At 37.0% G+C, this 21394-nt stretch overlaps 3 protein-coding genes and 1 non-coding gene across 6 annotated transcripts; all 4 read right to left on the bottom strand.

Annotated features, from left to right (window-relative positions):
• Positions 1-751: 751 nt before the first annotated feature.
• Positions 752-1600, bottom strand: LOC135618246 (ethylene-responsive transcription factor ERF012-like). Its single transcript, XM_065119116.1, has one exon. The coding sequence runs from the start codon at positions 1526-1528 to the stop codon at positions 962-964; it is 567 nt and encodes a 188-aa protein (XP_064975188.1). The 5' UTR covers positions 1529-1600; the 3' UTR covers positions 752-961.
• A 2718-nt stretch (positions 1601-4318) lies between these two features.
• Positions 4319-13600, bottom strand: LOC103995234 (uncharacterized). 3 transcript variants are annotated; one of them, XM_065122045.1, is made up of 6 exons: positions 13216-13600; positions 8350-8459; positions 7898-8269; positions 7064-7814; positions 6039-6109; positions 4319-5144 (listed from the first exon to the last, which is right to left on the bottom strand). In XM_065122045.1, exons 1-5 carry the CDS (start codon positions 13448-13450, stop codon positions 6048-6050), a joined length of 1530 nt encoding a protein of 509 aa, XP_064978117.1. In that variant the 5' UTR covers positions 13451-13600; the 3' UTR covers positions 4319-5144; positions 6039-6047. The 3 variants fall into 3 exon arrangements, with proteins under 3 accessions (XP_064978117.1, XP_009414053.2, XP_064978118.1); XM_065122046.1 differs by lacking the exon at positions 4319-5144 and adding an exon at positions 5173-5934; XM_009415778.3 differs by lacking the exon at positions 6039-6109.
• A 5177-nt stretch (positions 13601-18777) lies between these two features.
• LOC135619754 (probable transcription factor At4g00390) lies at positions 18778-20088 on the bottom strand. The gene has a single exon (XM_065122043.1). The coding sequence runs from the start codon at positions 20062-20064 to the stop codon at positions 19225-19227; it is 840 nt and encodes a 279-aa protein (XP_064978115.1). The 5' UTR covers positions 20065-20088; the 3' UTR covers positions 18778-19224.
• A 228-nt stretch (positions 20089-20316) lies between these two features.
• TRNAK-CUU (transfer RNA lysine (anticodon CUU)) lies at positions 20317-20389 on the bottom strand. The gene has a single exon. It is a non-coding gene; the product is annotated as a tRNA-Lys (tRNA).
• Positions 20390-21394: the final 1005 nt, after the last annotated feature.

Here is a 21394-nt window from a genome sequence, read left to right as displayed (position 1 = left end):
TCATATAACTAGCTTATAGTCATGCTTTGGGCTGAGTTATATATATACACTGGCCCATGGTAGCACTAAGTCCAATTTACACAAATAAACCTTATGCTATTATATATATGTATATATATATATATATATATATATATATATATATATATATATATATATATATATATATATATGAATTTCTTGCTAAAGTACATAGTTTAATGAACTTAACAAGAATATAAATTTCTTTTCCTTTTTAGAGATGCATAATTGCAATGAACAATCCTTGAGATTCTCCTCAATGTATTATTTTCCTTTTCTTTCTAAATGATACAAATTGGACTCCACCTCTCATTTCTTCCTTCATTTCCACTTCTTCTAATGATTCACAATTTCACAGCTTAATTCAAGTCTTGTGTATTGGAATAGAGGAGCCAATTACAACTTGTATGTGATATTTCTTGCCTTATAACTATCAGGAACTCAAACACCTAATAATGCTTCGATGATTCTTCTATCACCAATTACAAAGACTTCCTATTCTTGTGTGGGTAGTAGTAAAGAAATCTATTCCAAGGGAGAGACTAATACAAAGGGAGAGAAAATTTTTCTTTATATTTCTTGTGGACTAAAAAGAGAATGCAAAGAAAGGGAATAGAGAGAGAGAGAGAGAGAGAGAGAGAGAGAGAGAGAGAGAGAGAGTAGCAAAGTAAGAGGGAATAAAAATTGATTTTTTTTTTTTTCTCATGACCTGACATTAATGAGTGAAATATTCAGAAAATTATTATTATTTATTTATGCTAATTGGAATTTACTGCATTACATCCATATATAGCTGGGAAACCCAATGGAGCAGCCTTAAAAGATGTTGCTCCATCAGATTTCCTCTTATTTTTGGAACCAATTTGGCCATTTTTACAGTGAGCAATCTACTTGACTTCCACCTTAGTGAAAGTGATGAGAAGAGTAGTGCAGGTAGAGATCATCTGAAGCTCCACAGATGGATGTCAGCTTCCTCACCCCACTCTTCGGCTGGAGGAGCAAAGAAGAGAGATGGGTTAAGCATGTAATCCCTGCACTTGGGTGACTGGAAGAAGGTCTCGAAGTTGATCGAGTCATCGATGGGAGAATCCTCCATGGCTAGTCCATCGCCCATTGAACTCGAGATCAGTGTTTCATCCTCTGCAGTATCTGATGACACCGACGGCGACGCAGCGTTCGTGGCAGCTGCGGCAGCCACTCTTTGGATGGACTTGGGCGACATGACGCGATCCGGGAGCTGCAGGAGCAGAGAGGCCGGGAAGTTGAGGCTGGCGGCGGTGCCTCTCAGGCAGAGCAGGGCCGCGTCGTAGGCTCGCGCCGCGGCCTCCGGCGTGGAGTAGGAGCCCAGCCAAATCCTGGTCTTCTGGTTTGGTGCTCTGATCTCGGAGACCCATGAGCCCCAGCTCCTCATCCTCACACCCTTGTACTGCTTCTTACCTTTGGCTGCTGCAGCACTGCTCCTTGGGACACTGTGATCGAGATCCCCTCTGATCTTGCTCTTCACCATTGACGGTGGTGCTGTGTCTTCTTCAATCTTGCTAGGATGGATGCGTAGGAGAGAGAGCTGCAGCTTATTTATAGAGGCGGGTTTTCCTGATGCAATAAAGCCGGGCGAGGAAAAGAGAAGAATCCCTCAAAACGAGGATTCTGTCATTGACATTAATTCGTGTGTCATTAATTTAAGAGTGATCTGATGTATCTCTCAGTCTCATCGTATAAGCTGCACTAGTTTCCATGAGCCATGTTCTACACTTGTGATTGGACTGACATGGCCCTTTTCTTTGGGAGAGGTGCTTTGCAGACATGATAGATGGATAGATCAATTATACATGACTTGCATGGACAATCCAAATGTATGTAAACAGTTCATGAAGTCTTGGCATTCACAGGATTAGTTGGCTCACAGTATCATCCAATGTGGTTCACAAGAAACACTGGCATTCTCAATCAATCATGGAATTAATTGCTTCGGGCTAACTACAAGTATTATTTTGTAAAGCATCCCCTACTTGACGTTATACTCGTTTTCAATTTATGGCTTGCGATCCAGCAAATCATCTGACTGAGTGATCTACTTTGACCCACCAACTTCAACTTCTGGTTTCACATCTGATACAGATATGTCTGAAAAGTTTTTATCTTTCAAAAAATTTTATGTAGCTTTCTAACTTTAAGAAATTTCCATACTTTTGATTATATAAAAAATATTATTTCACTTCTATCTCCATTAGATTTGACGTCCGTCTCTGTTTTGCATTGTCACCTTATATTTTCTTCTTTTTGCTAAGAATAATGATGAGTAGAGGGCCATGAGCCCCGATCACAATCCTCTTTTTCCTCAATTATAATCTTTGTAATCTCTTTATTTACACATTTGTTGAATGCAGTACAATCCTCTTTTATCTTTATTGTTAAGATAAAAGGAGAGAAGTTAGGACAACGAGGGTTAATGGTTGCCTATGCCATGGTCGAGAATAGTGAAGGCAAGACCTTCGTCGTTGATCGTGTTTGCACATAATCACGCCTATATTGCCAGCGACGAATGATTATTCTAGATGAATGGGGATGATTGATGAGGTGGAGGCGTGGTCGCAACCCCCTAAGCAAATCGCTTATGGGGTATAGCAAAGATGATGGTGCTAGTCGAAAGCGATGGCTCACAGAGAGAATATCATTATTATTATTTAAAAAATATTTTATGAAAATTTTTAAGAATTAGAGTGCCATTTGAGAATTTTTTAAAAAATAGAGATTTTTTTTTTAAATCGCTTAGAGTATTCGTATGAAAAGTTGAGATTGGATCGGTGCAGTCCAGCTGAACATGAGGCATATGATGTGAAGCCATCGTCACCACGTCAAGGTCTGTCTTCTTCTTCTTCCTGTTGCAGTTGAGGTGGTGTGCAGGAATGGAATGGGTAGAAAAAGCCATGGGGAGCTTGAAGAGTGTGCTGAAGAGGAAGCTTCCTGGGTTGGACGGTTGTGAGAGCGGCGGCTGGTGATGGTGATGCGGTGGGGACACGAGATCGGAGCTTTTGTGGTCTTCTTCCAGCTATCACTCGGCTGGAGCTCTACTGGCTTGCAGAACCAAACGCGTCGATGGATCGCATTCGACGCGTCGACGCGCAGCTCTTTTCGGAGAAGAGAAGGTTCCTTCCTCTCGATCTGACGGCACGTAGGAATCGGCTTGTTTGCATGCGGTTTGGGTGGCCGATCCAACTTCGCATGACGTGGGTTTCGTACCTTACAATCAAAGAGGGGACGACGTGTCTGTGCGCTCCGTATACCACCGCGACAAACTTAAACGTCTGGGGTCCACGGCTGAGGTTGAGATGACCTCACGGTGGGTTCCACGTAAAATCCAAGACGAAACCTGATCCGAATTCCGACCCGTTTAAGATAGGATTACCGCATTCATTAATCAAATTTAAAGGCATAAATATAATATATATATATATGTTTATTTTGTCTTTCTAATGAAGTATTTAAAATTTTTTTGAGAAGATAAATAACGAAAACAAAATTCAAACTCAAAACCTCATGAAATATTATTAAAGTCTTCACCGATCAGATTAAATGACACCTTCAAATGTTTATATTTTGATTTAGTCATGCGGTCATACATACGATGGAACAATGACAATAGTTTATACAATATTATATTTTCTTTAGGTATTGATCCTTATTAGATTATAAATACTAATCATCTACAAATTAATCGTGACACAATGATTAACACAATGTGTCTCGAGTAAGGCCTGTCAACTTAAATTGATACGGATTTCAACCCATTTAAAACAGATTAGAGTATTCTCTAATCAAGTTTAGGACCAAGAAAATATAAATCTGGTACATAGGTAATTTGTCGGATGAAAAATGGATAAAGATAATTTAAGAATGCCCCCATATTAATCTTTAATAAAGAAGCTCACTATTAGCAATCTTTTTTTGGGGGCTATTAACGACCTGTGCTTATTCGTTGGTCGCAGACATGACGAGATCATATGAAATCCCTAAAAAAATAATGAGTAGATAGATCTTCTCCTAAGTCGAAAAAGAAGAAAAAAAGAAAAAAAATAATATAAATAGCACGAGGAGGAAGAAGAGAGAGCGTCTATGTTCGTATATAAAGGGATATTTTAAAAATATTAAAAATTATTTATATATAATTATAAAATAGCAAAAGAGTTGTGAATAAAAATATCCTTAAAAAAAATAATACAGTTGCACTAATGCTTATCTGATGTTGGATTCATTAGGTATCAGTTAAGCAAATCCAGTTCCAATAAATCAGATACAATACAAGAATTGAAATTTTCATGCTATTCCACAAAATAATCTCCACAACATAAACAATATCAAGTAGTATAGTTTTGTGACAACATGCAGATCTATCAACTCTGTTTCTTCAGGATGGATGACTAACACCCATGCATGATAACCTAACTCCAATAAGCTACACGAACAAAAAAATTTCTGTTGTGTAATTTGACAATAGTGATCAGACATAAGCAGCAATGCAAATGCTAACCTCGAAAACTATCAAATATACCACTCTGACAAACATTGGTGACAATGCTGATTACAGTGAGCAGACAGCTCAATCTGACGAGCATTATCAAATACATTAGAAGAATAATACACATCAGCATAGCTCAGGAATAAGTCAAATGGAGGTACTCTGCTGGAAAGGAAGTAAAGGAACAGCTCACCCTCACATCGATAGCCTTGAAGTGCTCCAGCCCTTTGGGGAGAACCTCTGTTCAAAAGGAAAAAAAGGTTGCCACCTTTGCAGCTATAACCTGGTATCATACTATCTATCTTGTATTTACACTTGTTGAGGTATCTCAGATCGGCTGTCCAGACATGTCCTTGACTCTTCCACTTCAATTCAGAGACTCCATTAGCAATAATAACTGTTTTCGATGAAAGCTACAACAAGCATATGCCAGCTGGACTCCAGATGCTGCTGATGCTCCAATTATAGAGCAGTATATCTCATGCTGCATGAACCACTTCATGTCCGTGCTGGATGTGTTATCGCGGCCCACATACAAGTTGAAATATCATGAGTCCCAGTAATCCAGTCAGGTTCATCTCCCAGAAAGCATAGGTTGCAGCTTTGGCTAAAAAGAAGTAACGACATAAGTAAAAAAATGAAAATCTTTGCTTTCATCTCAAATAAAGCAGAAATTTTAGTAGACAAAGCAATATCTCAACTACTGGCCCAAACTAAAATAATAAAAGAAAAATACTTCAATATGCAGAATAACCACATCACCCTTCATATGAACTAACAAAAGATAAAGAATCCTGGTTGAAAAAAACCATATCAATCCTGATGCAAGATTACAACTAGATATGATAAAGGAAAATAAAATCTTTGACTTATTTTATGGTTATTTTTTCTTTGTGCAATGAGTTAGTTAATGATGATTTCTCATGCCTTGCAATTCCCAGCCTAATCAACATATTATTTTGTCTGCTTCAGACTATATTTTGATCCACACAGGGAACACTCAAGTACTCAACATGGGAATCTCCTGGAGGAAGGACAATGCTAGAATCCTTTAACTAGAAACACTGCCAGATGAGGCTGTTGAAGTATATATTTTGATCAGGAAGGCAAAAATAAATTAAAGCATAACAATACCTAAAAACTTATTACATTAAATTACAGTACGCAGGAATTCAGAGCAATTGTAACAGGAAAAGACAATGAAAAAATAATAATAATAAATAAATAAAATTATTGCCTGCGATGGTGAAATTTGACCTGATACAGACATGTATTGCCAATTCACACGAGCACTTGCCTTACTCTATGGGGTGTAGATTGCTTACTGGATAATAATTCCAGTACAGCGCTCAAAAAGCTTTGGAGCAGCTATACTAATTTCACATTGCAAGTAATGACTGCATGGAAATGAAATTAACTGGACTAATTATCTTGAACAGTTGAACATAATTAATCATTTAATGTATGTGTTCTATGTCGAGGATGGACCTTGCTTGCCCACCTGAATTGCTCAACAGGCCTGCCCAATCAATCTTGAACACCCAACTAGCCTATTCAGTGGGTCTCCTGCACCTGCACAGACAGTCCAGCCAAAATGTCTTATTTGGACTGGGACGATAAGTCTGAGATGGCTTGTTTAGAAGTTCTAATCAGTTACAATCAGATCAAGACAAGAGAGGAAGAGCTAAGAAATCCAATTTATCAGTTGCAACCAGTTCTAATCAGCTTTTTTATCTTCTTTTATTTCACACAATAAAATCGATTGCTTTTTTTTTTCTTTTTTCTCTTGGAAAGTTTCCCACCCTCAAAGAAGAGAAGTCTTAGTTAAGAGAGGTCATTCCTAAACTACATTGGCTTCACGATTAAAATAATAGGACTCAAGAAAATATCAAACATCTTAATAACAATTGTTGACATGCTTCTTTCTTGTCTCAAACTAGTGAGCAATATCAAGCATCTTAAAAACAAGCATAAAGACCATCTTATCAGGTTCTCCGTGTTGGGCAAAAGCTTCAAAATGACACCAACAAAAGCTTCTTAAAGAGAAGCAAAAAGGACCTGCAATACAAACATGAATTTGAGATAACAAAGAACAAGTTATCTCATTTCAATCCCTATGATCGTAAGCTTTAGTAGTTAATATAGCTACAGAAGTGAACTGTTGGCCAAGATTCAATTTCATAAAATCAGTCAACACGAGTGACAAACCTGAGGTTTGGTTGAACATCACGGAGTACATAGACATATCTTAGGACACAAAAGGATACAAATCAAAAGACACATGCCATTAAAATTTAATGGAGCAACAAATGTAGAAGATTCAAATGACAAAACGCAGTTCAATTTTTTTTGCCAGTTCCAACGATATTAAGAAAAAGATAACTAATTTAAAACTTTATCCATGATGATTTATAACATAAGACTTGTCCATATGTAGCTATATTTTAAGCATCAAATAAGAAACAAATCTGTAATGCTTTTCTCTAGACAAATTGCCATGTCAATTAGTTAGCAAAAACAACTTACAAAATAAAGAGGATGATGCATATGATAACAAAGTTGCTGGAGACACTCTGCTACCACTTTCACTGACTTGTACAGGCCTGGAAGCATAGCTAGCTGCAGGTGATGATGGTGATTGTTTTGAGTGCACTTTGGGAGTTGGCCCCATTGCTTTGAGACTTGGAGGACTGGTCAAGTGTCGTAAATGGCCAGAAAGAGTTGGTGGATAAGGATGAACTGATGAACCAGTATTTGGTGCAAGAGATGGACAAGGAAAGCAGTTAGTAAAAGGATCAACATTCCTTCTTGAAGGTCCAAGTGCACTTGCAGACTGAGAATCTGGCTGGATGCCATTTTCTGGGGCAGGTGCATATGCCATTGGATTTTTTATTGGAAAAGTGTGACAACAGAAACATGGAGGCGGTCGATGGTCATTATCTGATGGAACAGGAGCAGGAGAGAGAGTAGGGTTCAAGGAAGCAGGAGGTTCAGGGTAAAGATTGCCAACAGATGGAGAACCAGATGGCGATGGACCAGGGGCCATTGAGAGTGAGTGTTCAAGGTACGATGATAATTGCACTTGCTTTACTTTTCCAAAAACAGAGTTGTTGAGGCCAAGATTGTTAGCATTGGGCCTTGTGATAACCTGAGCTAGTTGTTTCATTCTATCTGGTAATAGACTACCGCTCCCCATGTCTGACAAAACAGAAGCTTCAACAGTAACTGGTGGTGTCACCGTGGAACCGTTTATATTTGTCAGCTTCACGTATACATTCTGCATTGAGAGAACATATTTAACTATTTATTTTACAGCTAGAACATTAATCACGAAAATAAGAAAAGCGTATTGATGGGCACCTCATAAGACCTCAAATTCAATCCGAACTTAAGTTCGTCCTTCAAGCGGTCAATGTTCTCCAGAATCTCTTCAATGTTGTTATTTAATGTGAAGTCAAATAGGATTTGAGCAATGTCCCAAATGGAATCTGACTGCAAAGGTATCACAGTTATCCCTCCAGGAAACTTTAAAAGTTCAAAAGATGATGGATGCCCAAAAATTGATGATGTCAAAGATATATTAATTTGCTGAAGGACCAGATTTATCAAAGTTGATCTCAAAATACTTAATGCTGGTAAGCTTATTGAGGCATTTTTTGGGTCAGGAAGAAAACCAAAGACCACGTATGTAGAGTTTTCTGGATCCAGCGAATGCATGGAGATAACTGAAACCTGTTTTGATGATAAACTTCATTAATGCTCCAAATAATGTGAATAATGATGAATGTTACAGAAAATAAAGTGGAAACAACCTTAGTATTTGGAATACCAATTTCCTCAAGAATGTCATTCTCCAATCTTGCAGCCTTAGTACCAAGCAGTGAAATTGGTTTTTGCAAAACAAGACTTGCCTGGATTTCAGCTGAAATGAAACAAGATAACCATTTATATCTGATAACCATATAAAGCCCTTCCATGTTCAAGTAACTGAAATAACAAATAAAACAGGCTGCAAGAGATAACCTGAAGTTACCACATCTATTTACATGTTTTGCATAACATTATGCATGGATTTGCACCACCTCTCGACTACATCGTCACATTATATGTATTAGTAGGAACTCAGAAACGTACCCAAAATGCATCAATAGCACAAGGCTTTAGTTACAGCTTTTGGTTTTATAAAGGTACCATCTGGTTAAGGTTCTACTCGTTGGCCAGGCACAACAAAGAAGCAAAATCCACATCATCTGACACAATAGATGCTATTACATAGCAAATATTTGAAGAAAAACCACAAAAAATTGTCAACTCAAATAGCTAAATTTCCTTAGCAAGAGTCCCAGCAGTTGCTGATTAAATCATGTCCGTAATATTCAAAATAAGATGTCCTGTTTTGCTAAAAAATATGTGATATACAGAAAGCTGAAGTTAAGCACATTCTTCAAGTTAAGTCCAATCAACAACTACAGGTTCCCACAGAGTTCTAATATGTAGCTGCATATGTAGATACAGTCACATTACTGCCTTGCATAAGGGCTACTTCATATTTTAATACCATGAGAGCCATGATAAAAAATTTAATATCATTGGTAGGTCCGTATGTGTATTGATTTCTTACAACTATTACAAAAATGCTTTCCTAAATGAATATAAACATCATCTCATATATTCTATTATTCTTATGTTAGCCATATTATATAATCACCTACGCATTAGCTAAATAATATTATAAATTCCTTTCTTTCTATTTAAAAATGGGAGGATCCACGGGGCTCCTGCCAATGCGGGAACTAGGGAGGATAAATGTATGTAACCTCACCCTTAAATATTTAAAAAAATTATTTCTATGACTCAAACCTTGATCTCCCAAGTCACAAAGGAACAACCTTACCATTGTACCAAGGCCCACCCTCTCTTTTCTTTTTATTTAATTATAATTATTTGAATACTTAATATGACCTGCATATGCAGCAGCATATGTTAGAAATTGCAATGTGTAGGGCAACTACAAACTTCATCCTATTAAAACTCAACCCCGGGCCAAACTTACAATCTAGGTACCCAAACCCAGTTTCAATGGGTAAGCATCCAGAAAAATCTGGCCTGCTGCCATCCTAACTTATGCATACTCTGGTAACTTTTCCAAGTGTAAACCATCTGCTTTAGCATCCTAGCAGATAGATTAAATATGACCTACCAGCCTTGTGAACCTAGATCAACCAAGCTCATCTACATAAATTGCATCAGCAACATAAGTTATTCCAAATAAACAATCTTGAGAACAAACCCAACCAAGATTATCCCTAATCACACAGCACCCATGTAAAATATCAAACAGTTAGCTTTTTAAGCACAAATTAGTGAATTAAAAATAGGTCAGGCTATCTGACATCAAGGCTGGAAGAAACCATGAATGTTACAAAGACTATCATGCTACACAAAAATGAAGAAAAAAACGCAAAAGAAGTAAAAGAAAGAAGGGTGAATTCCCAGAAAAAGCCTCTAGTTTTGAGAAATTCCTACGGAGCGCTCCAACTTTCAAAGATTTTCACAGGGCACCCCTTCTTGTGTGAAAAGATCATTTTACCCCTACCTCCAATAGACCCACAGTCCTTAGCCCTGCACCACCGCCCTACCTCTCCTCTCCTCTGCCAAGGATGACGACGAGGTGGGGGGCCGTGAGCGAACGTGAGCCCCGGGCTGCTTGCTCCTCCACGCGTGGGTTGGCTGCAACCTCAAATAGCTGCCCGTCCACCCTCCTTCCTTGCCCATGATCGACGGTGAGGGCACACACGCCATGGCACCTCCTTCCTTGCCCACAATCGACGACGAGGGGGCCTGGCGATGGCGACGACGACGAGGACACATGGGCCACCCCTCCCTCATTCCTCACCCGTGATCGACAGCATCGAAGTCAACCAACGGAAGATGTGGCTAGGGTTGGCGTGGCCAATGACGAAGGTAACCAACAGTAGGGTGACCCAAGGTAAAACCATCATTTATGAAAACAAGGCTCTCTGTGGAAATTTTTGAAAGCCGGGGTGCTTTGTAGGAATTTTTCAAAACTAGGGGCTCCTTCCAGGAATTCGCCACGAAAGATTCACACAGAACAAAAAAAAATCAAAAATATAATATATCCACATGCCAGAACTATTCTTCCAAAAGCTGATTTGTATCTAGTAGAAATCTAACATTGTGTTTTTCCTTGGTAAATCTTGACATCAAGTATTGTACATTTTAATCTTAAATTCACTCTACAATGGATTATTACATCATTAATCATGTTCCAATAAATTTGTTTGACCATCTACATTCACATCACTAGGACCAATTATAGGAAAGGTAGTAACTGGTTGTGTTATGAAACAACAAAATATCATGTTTAATCTTTATACACCCTAATAAAAAAGGAACAGCATGCTGTAACAAAATCCTGCCTCTGAAATTTATAAACATATTACATACAACTACATCTTGTGCTCCATCTTAAAGTTAATTTCAGCCATCTAGTTCTCTCCAATGACAAAACTATCAAACATATCCAATGTCAATGACCAATTTGCATATAATTCCCTTGTTCCTTTGGGAAAAAAAAAAAGGACCCGGGGCTAGCATGGCCAATGACAAAGGTAACAAGCGACAAGAGTGACCTGGGGTAAAATCATCATTTATGAAAATAAGGTTCTCTATGGGAACTTTCGAAAGTTGGGGTGCTCTGTAGGAATTTTTTCAAAACTAGGGGCTCTTTCTAGTAATTCACCAAAAAAGATTAGCATAGAACAAAAAAAATAAAATATATAATATATCCACACGCCAGAACTATTCTTCCAAAAGCTGGTTTGTATCGAGTAGAAATATAACATTGTGTTTTCCCTTGGTAAATCTTGACATCAAGTATTGCATATTTTAATCTTAAATTCACTCTACAATGGATTATTACATCATTAATCATGTTCCAATAAATTTGTTTGACCATCTGCATTCACATCACTAGGACCAATTATAGGAAAGATAGTAACTGGTTGTGTTATGAAACACCAAAATACCATATTTAATCTTTATACACCCTAATAAAAAAGGAACAGCATGCTGTAACAAAATCCTGCCTCTGAAATTTATAAACATTATATACAACTACATCTTGTGCTCCATCTTAAAGTTAATTTCAGCCATCTAGTTCTCTCCAATGACAAAACTATCAAACACATCCAATGTCAATGACCAATTTGCATATAATTCCATTTTTCCTTTGGGAAAAAAAAAGACCCGGGGCTGGCATGGCCAACGGCAAAGGTAACCAGCGACAGGAGTGACCTGGGGTAAAATCATCATTTATGAAAACAAGGCTCTCTATGGGAACTTTCGAAAGTTGGGGTGCTCTATAGGAATTTTTCAAAACTAGGGGCTCTTTCTGGGATTTCGCCAAAAAAGATTTGCATAGAACAAAAAAAACTAAAATACATAATATATCCACATGCCAGAACTATTCTTCCAAAAGCTGGTTTGTATCTAGTAGAAATCTAACATTGTGCTTTCCCTTGGTAAATCTTGTACATTTTAATCTTAAATTCACTCTACAACGAATTTGTTTGACCATCTATATTCACATCACTGGGACCAATTACAAGAAAGGTAGTAACTGTTTGTGTTATGAAACAACAAAATACCATGTTTAATCTTTATACACCCTAATAAAAAAGGAACAGCATGCTGTAACAAAATCCTGCCTCTGAAATTTATAAACATATTATATACAACTACATCTTGTGCTCCATCTTAAAGTTAATTTCAGCAATCTAGTTCTCTCCAACGACAAAACAATATCAAACACATCCAATGTCAATGACAAATTTGCATATAATTCCTTTGTTCCTTTTGGGGAAATAAAAAGACTTTCAGGTCCATTTCATCGCTTGCAATCTTGCAAATTTGCCTCCTTTCCTCACAATGATACATGAAGTCATTCTTATGGCTCAAGAAATGAATTAATCAAAATATTTGAAGGCAATGAATGTTCAGTTAACTATATAGAAGAGTTACGTATTCTCTAATATGTGTTTTACATTATGACTTAAGAACATTGATGACTGTTCATCATACAATGAAATTTGAACAAAGACAAACCGAACATAGATACGATATACAACTTCAAACTCAACTTAAAATTTGTTGTGATTCTAAAAATTATCCTATGTAGGTAAAGATAAATGGAATAGAGTAGACAAGTAAATTGTAAGCAGGACATGGCATCATTTTTCTCTCGTTAAAGCCAAATTGCAGGAACCTAAGAATCTAGATGAACTCTTTATACAGGGAAACAGTTAATAATACTAGCTGCAAAGCCAGAAACCATGGCCATCCTCACCTGCAAAGTAACAAAGATCTATCCTAATCTACAGCAATATGCATACCCTCCCAATGTTCTCTACAACGTATACCTCTGCAAAAATTGGAAGACAAAGCCCTATTAAAAATCGAGGAGGCCGCAGACTTCCCACCGCAAAATCAAGCAAATGCAGTTCAATCTGCTACAGAAAAAGAAGCCCTAAATTCTCGAACCCCGAGATCCAACGAATCCCACAAAGCCTGATCCAGATCACAGGATGCACCTAAACGACCAGAAGGCAACCCGCCAGCACAAGACCGAGAAAGGACACCGAGAAAAAGGACCTCACCGTGAAGGCTGTCGGGGTCGTCAGTGACGAACCCGGACCGTCGGCTGCGGAAAGGAGGGAACCAGAAGATGGCAGAGAGCAGGACGCAAGAGCCGAGGGCCAGAACGACGAGGCACCTCAGAGAGACGGCCCGGCGGATCCCGGCGTCTCCTCCGCGACCGCCCCCTCCTCCGGCCGCGGAGTTGGCGTGGACTCGATCGGGGACCTCGACGCGGACTTCCTCCGGCTTCCCCATTTATCGGGGCATCGGAAACCGCCTCCCCAAACGGATGGGAGGAGAGCAATGCGAGCAGTTGTAGTAACACAGTCAGTTGAGGAAGAAAGGAGACGTGGGAGAGGCGGACGAATTTGGAGACGAAGTGGAGGAAGCAGCGACTCAGCTCCCTCTTAGTCTTTTGGGAGGGAATGGAATGTTCTCGGCATCATTATTTTCTTTAAATAATTATATTATTTGATAAAATCATATATATATATATATATATTATTTATCTCTAATTTTTTTAAATAAAAAACCTACAAAATATACTCTTATTGATAATTAATTACTATTCGATTACTACTTGACATGAATTTTCTCTAAAAACATATAATATGCTTACTTTATATATATATATATATATATATATATATATATATATACTATTATGGTTAATTTATTTATCATTTGACTATTACTTCAAATTCTAGATGAGATTAATACCCTTTAGAAATTTAAATGCATATAAATAAATATACAGAAACACCGAAAGATAAGGTAAACACATGGATTGCACTCCATTAGATCATGACAAATTGGCCCCACTCGCTCCTTGTGAGGGTTGACATTTGGGTTGCAATGCCAAATTGGAACCCATTCTTCCGTAGACAAAAAGTAAGAATAATAAAAGATATCATGATCATTAATACTACTTTATTTTTTGTATATATAATGTTTCTTTCCCCAAATCATGGTCTTATCAATACAGTCTAAGTAGCTCTCAATGTACATACTCCCACTGCCACTGGTTGCATAAGTTGCTGGTTTTATCTTCTCAACAAGGGTTTAAAAGAAATTAAAATTTTATATGCAAGGATCAAAATGAATTAATTATCCTATGAAGTATTTTCGATTTATTGGACTTGGTTCTAAAGCTTGAATTATTCCTCACTTGCATCAACTTCAATGTTCACCCATAAAAGGAGACTTTAGCATCTATCTGTGCATAGCTTTAAATCCAAGCATTTTTATACATAATGCTTGTCATGTTCTTGAGAGGGATTGGATCTTTTATTATTGGATACATTAGATTATTGCCATCAACACTTAATGATAAAGAAGAAACACTAATGAAAATTGATATGATTCATCCAAGAAGAATATGGAATCAATTCCAAGCTCTTTGAGCAAATATTAAAATTAGAGTAGAATAATTTTTTGGTGTTCATGATTATAATTTGATCAACCATCAATGTGATCCACTATATTTGGTCAAAAATAAATAAAAAGTAGACCACATTTTCCAATCACTAACCTCTCTCTCTCTCTCTCTCTCTCTCTCTCTCTCTCTCACCACATTTTCCAATCAATAAAAAGTAGACCACATAAATATGAAAATATGTATGCATATTTGCATACAAATTTGCATGGCTCATTTACATCAATTATCTATTATTTGATCATTAAATCGTTTTAATCAGAACTCAGTACGACAATAAAAATATCAGAAATAATGTGAGTATTTTACATATCCATTTAATACAAACCAATTAAAAGTAACTATAGTTAAATGTGATTAATTAGAACGAATGGGACATATATGAAGGACAAGAATGCAAGAATAAATATGTGATTCCCCTAAGTAATTAACATGAATGTCACCATTGATGGCACTCGCATACCAAGCATGAAATAACACTGCAACCAATGAACCAACATGCATGGCATGGGACAGGACAAGGAGAGATGTTACCATTCATGTCATTGTTGATGCCTCTGACACACCAAACATTAAGTCATTCCTTAACAGATGAATTTTCTGCTTGCAAATAAGAGAGTTGGATTCCACAAAATTAGTAATCTTTTGATACAAAAGGTTGATCAATGTATACAATACATGTATTTATGATTTGAGCACTGGTAATATAAATTGTAAAAGAGCAATGTCACTTTAGATCAATTCATACACTACAAATATGGGATTAAACATATATAATCTGACATGTAAATAATGTATTTCTTAAAAAAATAAGGATAGCATTATTACACAACTCTAATAAATGGAGCATTTACTTTGAACAAAATGAGGGAAAAGAAAGAGAATTTATGGATAGGTTGAACTGGATAGGAAACTACACAACCATCAGAGCATAGAGTTGTTGAGCAATGCTTGTGTCCAACTTCTTGTAGGTAAGAACTTTGGCTGTAATTAATCATTGTTCATGCACCAAGACTGACATTTGCCCACCTAGTTGGAAAACTTCTAGACTCACATTTCTCTCCTAACCTAAAACCATTGAAGCTTTGTCAATTAAGAATCTAAAATCCTCAAGTTGAAAGCTGGACAAAATTTCTGGTGTTCACTTGATGCATATTGACATAATTTGTGGATATTGAAAGTCTAGGACTATTGGATAAATGACATCAGAAAGTCCAGATAACTCCCAGTTCTGTTTCCGTTCTCAAACCATGTTTTCCATCAACTGATCTTATAACATATATCAGCAATCTTCTCCTGATTTCCAGAACAAAATTCCATTTATGACTGGACCATTTAGAGACAAAGGTCCCACTAACCCTTTTTTTTCCTTAAAGAAATCCATACATATGTGTATACAAATAATATATGTTGGGAAGAAACCAACCATGCAACTACTTGGAAGGTCCCACCTACCTGTAAAAACCAACCACCACCCATTTTTTTGTTTTTTTCTGAGTGACATCTTTGCACCATGTCATTCTCAGAAGCTTTGCTTCTCTTATTGGCTTTAGATCTCCAGCCAAGATTTCATCTTGTAGAGAAATATCACCTGCAAAATTGTCTCATCTAATCAATATCTACCCTGCTCTTTAGTCTGGCAACTATAAAGAAAAAAATCACACTCACCAAACAAGCAAGTAGTTGTCGACCATCTCCAACTCTGAAGTTTGTAGGCGATGAAGTCAAATTCAATCAGCTAGCAACAATAGACGAAAGCAACCTTAACAATTTGGGTTAGCAGTCGTGGTTCTGCAGCTTATAGTCTATACCTCAGAAATGCAGGTTCATCTTTGAGCAACATTTCTGTTGGTAAATCTCTGACATTGCATTTACATACTGTTGTGATCTTAAATGTCCTGAAACTTTTGAAGTACTGTGTAGCAGAATATTATAGAGAAGACAATAGTGGAGATGGCTAACTATCCAAGAAGCCCATAGAAAATCTCCCTCTCTCTATCAATCTCATATATGCTGATTCGGATTGCTCTAGATGATAATAACTGGAGATGTTCATAATATGTCTAATATAGATTTTAGTTACTGGTTAAATTACGTAGAATATGCTGCATAATGTAGAAGACTTGAATTAATCTTCTTGGTTTTATTTATGTTCAGTTGCTGATATAGCTGAAACCAGCATTTGTGACACCAATAGAAAATAAACATAGTTTTACTATCCTCACAGTCATACTTAGCTCTGCATTTAGTTCAGGTTTAACGAGGGTTAAATTGAAGGATACTAATAATGTCAAGAAGGAACTGAACCCAGATAATCAGGACTAAATTAACCCACTTAATATAGTGAACTAAAATAACAATCTCTTTTCTCATTCTCTTTGCTAATTCAGACAACTCTATTAGCGAGCTGCATCGAACCAAATAAAGAATAATTAAATTTAGTTAATCAGGCCAGAGTAATTTAATCATGCTTATCAGGCTAGAGTTATTTAGTCACGTTAGCAAATCCAATTTAAATTGTCCTCATCCACCATTGACCTAAGAGGTCAATACATTGCAGGTGAGATTAACTTTAGATGGAAATATGAAGTAGCCAATTTCTGACAGCTAAAACTAATGGTTGCCAACTTATCTCTGAGATACACATTTCAATATTATTATCATTTCATTATTCACCCAAACAAATTAGAAGCATCAAATATAAACATAATAGTCAACATATGTGAATCTGTCACAAGATAGATTATAGATAGTTCAATACTATTTTAGTTTAATTATTTTCATGAAAGCACCGTATATAACCATAATGGTCTAGATATGTAAGCCTATCAAATCTGGTTAGGTAGCAAAGGAAGAATATTTTACCTTCATTATATGATAACCAGAGTGGCATGTATTGATATCAATTGTTAACATGTGACTAATCGAATTACAAGAAAGTTTCAAATGATGTTTGGCATTGTTGTTAACATGTGACTAATCGAATTACAAGAAAGTTTCAAATGATGTTTGGCATTGTTCTTACATATATTTAGAAAAAGGAAATATTACTTTTTTTTCCTATTTTATTATATAACATCTAATTGGCATGTAATGACATCAATCCAAAGATCGCAAACTCACTGCAAAAAGAGTTTTAGATGAATAGTTGATGATGTTTAAATATTGTCACAAGACTCACGACGACATTAAGCTCCAATAGTATTAATTTACTAGTCATTTAAGTACCCTGGTGTATATTATTTGTTGATTATATTATTTTAGTTGATAAGAGTTTAAATGAAATTAATTCGAAACTTGAGTTATGAAGACAATCTTTAAAAACTTGATATTTTAGGTTCAGAAGGATAAAAATTAAATAAATAATATAGAATTTTAGTAATAACAATAAAAGAGAGGAGAATATAGTGAAGTGGGATGAGCATGAAGTTTTATTACGTAAAAGTTTTTAGTATCTTGAATCTGGAGAGATTAATAAAAATATTATTTATAAAGTAAAAACATGATGGTTACAGTGGTGGACATTAGGAATCTTGTGCAACCATTGGGTATCTTTGAGATTAAAAGAAAAATTTTATAAGACTATTATTAGCTCAACAATACTTTATAGTTTTGAATGCATCTAAGAAGCAACATATACAAAATGTTTATATTACTAAGATGAAAATATTGACGTGGATGTGCAGAGTAATTATGAAAGATAGAAAAGAAACTTTTTCATTCGTAAATAATCAGGTGTTGCTTCAACAAAGGATAAAATGAAAGAGAATTGTTTCAGATGGTACGAACATATGATCCGGAGATCTACAGATGATATAGTTAAAAGAGGTGAAATTATTAATATTAGTGGCATGCGGGGAGATATAGAGAAATCAAAAACAAATTTAATAAAAACTATAAATAAAAATTTAAATACTAATTTTAGTCTTTATGATCTCAATGACAATAAAAGATCCATATAGGCAAATAGTTTGGAATTTACAGTTTTATTATTGTCGTCTCAGAGGCAATCGATTGTAAGAGTGTCCTGATAGAATATAAATGCAGGAGGTATGCATTTAGAAGCATTTAAACAGACCCTCGAAAAGATCCATAAACAATTAATTGCTACATAAACCCAAACTAGACAAGTAGACCTTAAAAGATCTGCAAAGTAAAACAGATACTTGTCATTAATAAATACTGCAGTAACTTAATAATTCACACAATACTTCGCTAGTACATACTAGAAAACAAAATTAAAATCACTTGAAACACAATGCTGATCCCATACATGCCGTACTACTAGCCAACAATGACAAGGAAGGAGAATTCACAAGACTCTAGCTAGAACACTATGATCAACATGAGTGACCAAGCAGCACTTACAACAATGTTCTAAGTTCTAACTAAACTAAAGAAGAACTATGCAATACGTTAAAGGTAATTAACCTAAAATATAAGCTACTACACTTATCCCTAGTTAGAACACTATGAACAACATGAGTGACCAAAAGAAGTAGCACTTACAACAATATTCTAAGCTCTAACTAAGCTAAAAGAGAACTATGTAATATGTTAGAAGGTAATCAACCTGAAATGTAAGCTACAGTTCTCAGCTCTTGTGGGCATCCATCAGAAGCTCAGATATCTCCTTCAACAAATCGAGCCGCTTCGCCCACAACTCCATCTCGGCCTCGCACTGCTTCCTCAATTTCTCCTCCAGCAACTTCCCCTTGGAATCATCGATTAGTTTCAGTTTCTTCTCCAAGAGCACGCCCGACAAGCACCGCCCGTACTCCGCCACGGCTTCCCTGATGAACGGATACTTATCGTCCTCCCTTCCCGCATCATCATCCTCCTCGGTGGCAGCGGGGGCCACGTCCCCGTTTCCGTCCTCCTCGGCGTCCCCATCGGCCTGCTTGGCCTCCTCGCCCCATATCTCGGCGGACAGCTCGCAGATGCGCCGGTCGTGGGCGGTGACAACGGCGGAGGAACCAGCGGCGGAAGAGTGGACGAACTTGCTCTTGAGGCGCTTGAGCTTGTAACCGACCTGCTCGGGGGTGAGGTGGGTGGCGATGGAGGTCTTGATGGAAGCGAAAAAGGCGGACATGGTGGGCTGCTTGGGAAGGGCGCCGGTACGGGAGCGAAAGGCAAGGGCGCCTTCGAGGAGCGCGACCTCGTCGGGCTCCGACCACACCTTCATCTGCCGGAGGCCGGAGGGGCTCCGCCCGCCAAACTCGCGGGGCTTCCTCTTCCGCCCGCTCCGCCTGGACATGGCCGCCGCGGCGGAGGCCGGCTCGTCGGGTCCCGGGATGGGCTTCGAGGAGGAAGGATTCAGGGGGGCCGAGCAGCCACCGGGGCCGCCGTTGGTCGACGGTGAGTCCTCCGTGGTTGACGGTCGCGGATCGGGCGGCGGAGGATCGAGAGAATTTGGGGGCGTCAAGGTAGGCATTCGGAGCGCTCGTGACACATCCCAAACAGGTCACGACCGTCAAATAATCCAAACGGGTCCGGCCAAATGTCGAGTGTTGAGTCTGGTCCGTGTTTGGTTCGTCCGTTCCGGTAGAAACCAACGATCACGAAACTCATACTCTTCTCGCATTTATCGCTGTGTCCGACGTGGACGGTGGGACCCTTTGTTTTGAGTGGGTGAAAAGTGAGCTCTCTGTTTGATTTCATACACCCGAAAGAAAAAAGAATATTTCGCCCACCGTGGGGCTCGAACCCACGACCACAAGGTTAAGAGCCTTGCGCTCTACCTACTGAGCTAGACGGGCTTATGACATTTCGTCAAAAATAATAAATATATAGTATACAAAAAGGTAATAATGACATCAACATAATACTAAGAGAAAAAATTAGTAGAATATGTGATATAATTCACATAGTTCAATATAAAAAATGGTAATGAATATAAAATTAATATAATTTTTTTTCTTCTGATCGAATGATACAGTGACAAATGAATTCAAAGCACATTTTAAGGCACTTCCATTTAAGAAAGAGAAATAAGTAAGATTGTTTATCGATCGATAATTGATTAATAATTTATTGATAAATATTTTAAATGAATGCCATTAGAATCAGTATATAATTTGCTATATGATTATGAAAATATTTAGTTGGTCCTGAACTATCAAACGAAACAATAATATAATAATCATCTATCGAATGAAGTCAAGACACTCAAGTTTATGGAAGAACAGGTTGTAAATAATTATGATTTTCTAATAATTTGATTCGAATAACAGGAATATGGAAATCAAGTAACTTTATTATCATTGGAAGTACGAGAGTATTTTTACCTCTCGACTTAAATGAATTTACAAGTTATTGATGCTTTTAGAGATTAATTGTTAGTCATATTACACTAAAATTCTCCTAAGAATAACAATATATCATATCAAAAAAATGATCATGCATTTGATCGATTCGATTCACCGATTAGAATCTTATACCATTAAATTCTTATTTATTAAAAAAAATTAAGCAATTTACCAGCAACAGCTAATTCAAATATGGCATCCCTATATTTAGGTTTTATCGAGGGTTATATGAGCAATTCAGATTGGATCACTTTTATCAGGTCAGACTTCATTCGATTAGTTAAAGAATATAACTAAAGTATAACCAAAGTATTTAGTATCTTTTTCATCAAACGAATTCAAAATTATTTGCAACTATATAATACTATTCAAAATTCTTTAGAACTATGGTATATCATTTCATTATTTTTTTATTTTTTATAATTTTAGGATGAATAAATTTTTAAAGATGATGTT

The sequence above is a fragment of the Musa acuminata genome, chromosome BXJ2-8 (assembly GCF_036884655.1).
Source record: "Musa acuminata AAA Group cultivar baxijiao chromosome BXJ2-8, Cavendish_Baxijiao_AAA, whole genome shotgun sequence".
NCBI lineage: Eukaryota > Viridiplantae > Streptophyta > Magnoliopsida > Zingiberales > Musaceae > Musa > Musa acuminata.
This window is presented reverse-complemented; position numbering and strand designations above follow the sequence as displayed.